We start from the raw sequence: 7,911 nt of genomic DNA, 5'->3' as shown, positions 1-7,911 counted from the left end.
GAAAAGTAACTGCGGTAACTTGGTTTCACTGGAATATGTATTACTTAAAAAATAATGCCTTGAAAAGAGAAAAAAATACGAGTACAACAAGCACTCTCACCATATGGCAAGCTGCAGCAACCACACTGCAAACACATCCGTCAGTAGCGAGAACTGCACAAATATTGTAATTAAAAATGACCAATACATATCTGGATGTGCACCCAGCATTAAAGTTATCTGCACAACATAATGGAAAACAAATTCTGAGGCCACCAGCCAAAGTCTTGCTTACCAAAGGGTTAGTGCGTACTACATTTGAATTTACAAAAATCAACTTGTCACTTACTTGACGCAGTGGAAACTGGGAGACCATTGTCATGGGTAGGTTCTGCAACATCGACAGGTGCTGGATGAGAATTTGCTGAAGGTGCAGGCGGAGGCATTGGGGCATCATGATGGCTATTAGGCAACGGTGATGGAGCACCTGCAGCAACAGATGGTGCTGGGGGTGGCGGAGGAGCAGGCCCTCCCGATACTGGTGGTGGAGCCATTCCCGGAGGAGGTCCCATGCTCGGAGGTGGTGGTCCCATCCCGGGATGGTGGGTGGGAGGACCCATACTAGTAACACCATGGTGGTGTGAGCCAGGACCACTACCGGGACCAGGTCCGAGACCTGCAGCAGAAGCTCCACCGTAGCCCTGGAGACCCGCTGGTGATGGTGGCATGCCAGGCACAGAAGAGCTGAATCCCATCTTGTGCTAGTAGGGGCAGAAGAATTTGTTCTCAGTTTCTAAATATCCTTCCGAAGCCTGAGATGGTACAATAATACCCCAAAAGTAAATTAATACATATTACAAATGGCGCAACACAAAAGATACAACTTGACCAGAAAAGGCACTCACTTGTGGAAAACCAGTAATTTTGGGACTACTTGAGGTGCAGTATGCCCACCACACCTTTATTTTTCATTGTTTTGAATTCCTTTACCTAAAGCTGTCAGCATGCTGACGGATCTTTTGAATGTCAGTGTCGAGTGTGTCAAGTTCAATGTGCTACTGAATGCTCAGAAACTATGGGACCTGTGACAATGTGAGAGTGCACCTCAACACGGCAAACACGACAGCAGCACACTCCAGTGTCAGCTTTCAGCTGCATCTGGCTCATAAATCACACAGTTTACAAAATGGATGGGCATAAAATTCTCACATTAGCTCATTTAAAATGCACATTTTCTCCCTTGTTCATATGCTGTTCGTGTTGTTCTGTCTCGTACATATAAATAAAAACTTCAATATCCATGAACATGTTAGAAGGCAAAAAGGAAAGTACCATGTCCAGCGATTAAAGACATTGGCTCATGAAAACTCCATCACAAATGGTGTGATACAAATTTGCAATAGTTCTCCACATAAGATATAAATTATTTCGCCATTCTCACATTTTAGTAGAACCTTAGTGTCATGCTTAACTTGATCACTGTTCTTATTTACAACATATGAAATACAAAACTTAAAACAAGGAAGTGCAAAATAGCTTACTGCAAGTAGTGCAAGCTATCTTGTAAATAAGCCCATCGAATAAACTCACTCATCAGAAAAAGTGCAGTTATTGTACATAACATCAAATATTATAGAATATATGTTTATTTAACTCATAATAAAGTGTCAGAACCTATCAAAAAATGCAAGGGTTAGTAAAAAAAATATTTTCGATCCAGTGAGACGCAAGCCAGCAACACATCACTAAATACCTTACAATTTTACGATGCTACTCATTCTGCTACACTGGACATGAATGATTCATGACTATACTTTGCATCCTAGACATCACGAATACTTTAACTGTACACAATTTAATAACTGATATTTAATTATAACTAACTGCTGTTTAATGTATCCTCAATGTGTCATTGCCTTGAAATGACATTCTCTCCGGATACTTCTACCTCATTGGTCTTCATTCAACCACATGTTCAGAATATCTGACATGCTGGAGACTGCTCCGCACATTCAGAAAGACTCCCCAATTTGCTATTCCCTGCTATGGTGTCAGAGACTCGGCTTGCTCAATGCTCAACGTTCGAATGCAGGGTCTGTGTGCTGATGACTGAACAGTGTGAAAGGCACTGTAAATATTTACATTTAGAGGCTAATTTTTATTTGTTCCAAGCACATGAATAAATACCTGTTTCTTCCTAAAACACAACACACTACCTCGGTGCTCTCATCACCAGGCACATACTTCGCTTGGGCAAATTATTGTAATATGGCTACTGAAACCAGGATTTAGCAATACAGTAAAAAAAAAAAAACAGCAACACAATCAGTTCTGAGAGCATAAAACAAGCTTTACTAGTTTCCATTATGAACTACACTGATGAGCCAAAATATTATGGCCAGTGTCCAATGCAAGACTGTATGCTGCCTGTTGGCATTGCGTGATGCAGTATGGAAAGTGTATGAGCAGAGCGGAGACAAATGGGAAATAATTCTAGTGATGATAAAGGCTGAAAATGTGGAAAACCACCAACAAATTACTTTGGAAATGGCATTTTGCTATGGCCTGGAGCCTGAAAATGAGCATCCTGGAAATGGTGAAGCTAACCAGCCATTCACATGTGACAGTTGTGAGCATCTATGTAAAGTGGTCGAAGGAGGTGAAACCATGAGGAGATAACGAGATGTTGCGACATCCATCCCTCATCAAAGAGTGTGGAGGTCAGAGGCTTGCCCGCCCTGTAAAGCACAAGTTGTGATCTGTGGCAGATCTGATGACTGAGTATGTTTCTCCAGGCCCAAGTGTTTTAGGGCACACTGTTCTGTACAAATTGTTGAACATGGGGTTTCAAACAAATGTCCCCTATATGCTCCCATGCTGACTCAATGGTATTATCAATTGCAATAGTAGTGTGTGTGGTATCACTGAGATTGGACTGTGAATTAGTGGAAATGTGTTGTCTGGTCAGATGAATGTAGTTCCTCATTAGACTAGATCAATGATTGCGTAAAAATACACTGCCATCCAGGTGAACGGCCACAAACGCAGGCCAGTGGGGGAAGTATTATGTTATGGGGGACAAACACATGGGCTTCCATGTGACCTTTGGTAGTAGCTGAAGACACCAAGAAAATTTTGGACTACATGAATATTATTGCGAACCACCTGCAACTGTATACACCTGATGCCTTCCCCACTTATGAACATCCAACAGGATAACTGTCCATGTTACAAGGCCATGATCGTGCTACTGTGATTGGAGGAGCAAGATAGTGATCTCACACCAATGTCTTGACCACCAAATTTGGCTGATCTGAAGCCAATGGAACACATGGGATGCTGTTAGGTGCCAGCTCCACACCCACAGCTATGAGCTCATAATTTACAGGAGTTACGTTATCTGTGCATAGACATCTGGTATCACATATCTCCAGAAACCTACCAAGGATTTCTCAGACCCATGCTGCTGTATTGCATTCCACATATTGCACTGTTGGCATAATTGCTCCCATGTCCACACACAAAGTGAAAAAATTGGGAAACAGCAAAATGCTACTTAATATAATGTTAACTTATTAACAATCTGTGGCAACTAACAAGAAATAAGAAACTTTGTAAGTGAGTAAAAAAGAATGAATCCACTTTGTTTACAACTCAGGTGAGACAAATTCAGTCATATGGAGGCATTATAAGGAAGCACAACAATGACAAAAAATTACTTGAACACAGAATTTCCAAGCAAAATCCCAAACAGAAGATCACGAGATCAACAGAAGTAAACAAAGTCAGTAATGACGAAGAAGAGTTTTCAGCTGTGTTAACTCCGATAACTCATTTTAAACTACACCTTGTTTGGGTACAGTTTTCAAAGTTCACATGTCATTATTCATTACCTTTTCTTAACATGTTGAATACCTTTCCTAATTCTCTTTTAAATCTTGAAGGTTTGAAATTTGAATTATTGTAAAGCTATGCAGCCTTCCCATACAACTGGTTCTAATATAAATGTGAACAACATTTTAGAGTATCCTGGTCAACGCTTTTCAAGGATGCTTCATTGACTTAAAAACCATCATACCACACAATTTTTGGCAAGCTTGTCTGTATTTCACATTTTTCTTTCATACAATCCTTCACAATGTTTAAGAAACTACCAATACTAATCAACCACAACAGTCTATTTCTTTTCAATTTTAACTTCAAATTCAACAAGACAGTGTCTACATGACATATTTTATGCTGTAATGTGTCTTACAATCAGGTCTGCACACACTGCTATGAGCAAAGAAAAAAGATGTAGTGTATCAGATACAAAAATTTTGTAAATTGTGTCAGGTCTTATGAAACACTTAAACACAACCATTCTACCTCAGCAATTCTAGGGAATAATATTAGGCAAATAAGCAGGTATGTTGCAATGTGATTCACATATATCTTTTACAAAAAAATTATGAAGTACTGCACATCACGTTATTACTACTACTACTGCTACTACTACAAACCTGTGTTACCTGGAGATGTTGCTTGAGATAATGTGGAGGGGTATGTGGTCGTGGTCCAGAACCAGTATTGGCAGCTTGTGTAGGGACACCAGACTGTGGCCCACCACTTTTTGCAACCATCTGTGATCCTGGGCCACCCATCATATTTGGTGGCTGATTCAAACCTGGTCCACCCCATCCCTGCATAATTAAGTATTTTAATGAAAACCACATAAATCCACATCACAAAGAAACTTTTACATTCATGACAACAACAAATGTCTTACATTTGCAATAAATATATAAAAGGAAACAAAATTAGAGATTAGAAATAAGTTCTATACTTCAGCAATAAGAGTCTATTATTTTCTCCAGACATGTCTTATGAACACACTATTACCCACCACCACAGGTGCCATGTGGACTGAATACATACACAGAGCAAACTTTCTCAAGGTGTTACTTAGTTCTGCAAATTAACTTTGCATCTGCTGTTATATTTCTGGATTTAGTCAGGGTTCTCCAAAAATCCAAGCCACAAACAAAACTTACAATGAAATGTTTATCAATCACTACACAAAATAACTCATTACTTTGAAAGCAGCCTATCTTCCTCTTGTCAGATTGCGAGCAAGTGCACAATGGCATAAAGTTTTGTTTCTTAATTTCTTAATTCATTTTGTTTATGCTGCAACTTCACAGCACATCATACCTACGCTGCATCGGCAAAATAGCAGAGAATGTTTTTGCTACAAGTATCAGCATCCTTATGTGTAGCTCTTTTAGTGTCACACTGAGCTGTAGTACATGAGCTCACTAATGCCAGGACTCCTAAGTCTGTAATAAGCACGTTTCCAGGGTCTTCAAATTTTTCACTATGTACTATGATGTGAAGACTGTTAAAAATTATCTTTTGGTGCCTAAACATTTCAAACATTTCCTCAGTGACATCAACATACCATTATTTGGGATGAAGAGCTTACTTAGTAGCACTGGACTGTAACAAGTAGCACCTGTCGTAAACTGAAATAGTAAGACTGAAGTATTTTAACTGCCTAAGCCATTATCCATTTAAATAAATTATATAAATGACAACAAAAAACCCAGAAACTGGCTTGTAATTCTTACATTTCAATAAAATAATCTATTTTGTTGTACACTACATCTGATGTATCTTTCTGAAGTACAGAAAGATCTACAAGATCTCCAAAACCAATATCTTGAGTGCATGTAAGGATGAGTGATCTGATACATACAATCTGACAAAGGTTTTATCCTTAAAATGTAGATTGAAGTACAATTTTGTGGTATGTAGAATAATACAGGTACTGACAAAAGTAAACCTATGAAGTTGGATTGTGAGTCATGCACAAATAGCTCAGTTAGAGCATTACCCGGGAAACGCAAGGTTCCAGGTTCATGCACCCTGCCTGGAAATTTGAAAACAACTACGAAGAGAGGCCAATGGTATTTAAGATTCATGAACCCTTGATATCACATGGTGAGAAAAGTTTTGGTCTGCAGGAACAATGCAGTCATTCTACTTTAAGGATGTTTCTCACTACAGCATCTTCAAATAAGATGGAGTTACACTGTTTGTTGGTTACTCAGTGTTACACATGCTCAATGGTAATAATGCTCTACAATTTACAGGGACACCGGCTTTGGGTCACGCACAAACCACATGGTTCAGTTCATTTACTGGCAGCCTTGCATTTTTATATTCATGGAGATATACATGAACAGAATACAGTTCTGTATCCACTCCTTCATCCCATACAAATAATAATGACTGCAATCAACAGTGAACTACCACCAAGGCCAGGATAACTAGCCCAATCTTTCACCATCAAACCAGTACCTTCACATCAGATACATTTCTTGCTCTCCCAGTTCTCTGTACTTCTCCAGCATATAAACATACCTGGTATCCACCAAACTGCGGATGTGGTACATGATTTGGCACTGCACGACTGCTATACTGCCCAGGATTCATACTGTTGGCCTGTGGGTTTTGTTGACTGCCTGGACCATAGCTCTGAGTGTATTGCACACTGCCCATCTGTCCCGGTGGCCTCTGGTTGAAGCTACCTAAAAATCATAAAAGAACAATGCCCTTAAAGTTCAATAATTCCATATTATAGAGGTTATGGGAAAACAATTATTTCCCCATGAAATTCTGGAATGAACTCCACCCCACAAAAAATTTCTGAGCCAGATCAATGTTAGAAATGTACGAAAGCTGAAGTAAGGAAGATTCAAGTTTAAAATGTACAAAAACTGAATCACAGTTCACCTTCTAGGGTTAATGCCTCCACACACTGCCTAGCATAAACGTAAAAACCTTCCACACAAACTGAGTGCTTTCTTCCAACAGCAGTTTGCATGCTTTTTTTTGTTTTTTTTTATAGTATATCTTTCTGAGTTCATTCAGTAGCACATACTTCTACACTTTTAATCTTCACAGTTTCATTAGAATCACATCTCAACAATACTGAATTTCAATTTTCTGTTTTGCACAAAGTTTGCATGAAATTTCTCTGCAATATGCCATGTAGCAAATTTGTCATTGCTTCACATACACTAATTTCTTACCTTTCTTTACAGTTCTTAAGTGTGCATTATAATGGATTTAAAAAATTACTACTGTATATGAACTTTGGAATTTTTCTCAAACATACAGTTTTTTTGGATGACAATCAAATTCATTACACTTTTTGTTCTAAGTCACACGTTTCGTCAACACAGTTAACCGTAAAAAAAATCCCTCACACAGTTCCCAGGATAGTCATCAGCCTGACAACAGGTCAAACAACCGCAAACAGACTTTCTCAAATGTGGAACATAGCCATCATGGCACAGAGCAACAGCAAGTGGTTAGAATGCAGTATATAGTGCACAGATTCCATTGCACAGTAAAATTTTGTTAAATGACTGGCTTCAGATGTCAAGCACTCCTCCTCAAACAGCCTACAACAAGAGAAAACCTAAGTTTACAGACATCTGAGTGTAAACTCTACAAGAAATATACTTATCTAATCAGACTGGTAGAATGCTTACAATTAACAATATAGCTATTACTTTTATATCACAAAGATTTTACAAAGAGTTTGTAGTTGAAATAAGTACCTAAAATCATAGAAGTCTTAACACAAAAATGTAGGGTTAACACTGCACTGAACCTTAGATTTTGCTTTGTTTTATTAAACTTGAAAATGGATGCCCAACTAAAATCTCTGTATAGTGCCTTGTGGAATATAAACTTAGATAAAAACAATTTTATCACCTACAGGACAGTAGTACAAAGTATACCGTCACAAACACTGTAATGCAGTTTCCGTATGACACTTCAAAACAGCTGATGATGTTCCATTTGCCTGATTTACAGATGTTGACAGTTTGTGGAACATTTTAGTATCATGGATGTAAGTTTACTCCAAAGAAAACTGAT

At 38.6% G+C, this 7,911-nt stretch overlaps 1 protein-coding gene across 1 annotated transcript in view; it reads right to left on the bottom strand.

Moving 5' to 3' along the window:
- Positions 1–320: 320 nt before the first annotated feature.
- LOC126470823 (nascent polypeptide-associated complex subunit alpha, muscle-specific form-like) overlaps positions 321–7,911 on the bottom strand; it is a 269,583-nt gene continuing 261,992 nt past the window's right edge. Inside the window, exons 7-9 of the mRNA XM_050098834.1 lie at positions 6,385–6,551; positions 4,482–4,661; positions 321–740 (exon numbers count right to left, since the gene is read on the bottom strand). Coding sequence (XP_049954791.1) covers positions 321–740; positions 4,482–4,661; positions 6,385–6,551 — 767 coding nt within the window. The remainder of the gene's footprint in view (positions 741–4,481; positions 4,662–6,384; positions 6,552–7,911) is intronic.

The sequence above is a fragment of the Schistocerca serialis genome, chromosome 3, assembly GCF_023864345.2.
Source record: "Schistocerca serialis cubense isolate TAMUIC-IGC-003099 chromosome 3, iqSchSeri2.2, whole genome shotgun sequence".
Classification (NCBI taxonomy): Eukaryota; Metazoa; Arthropoda; class Insecta; order Orthoptera; family Acrididae; genus Schistocerca; species Schistocerca serialis.
The sequence above is the reverse complement of the archived record's forward strand: the minus strand, read 5'-3'. Positions and strand labels throughout refer to the sequence as shown.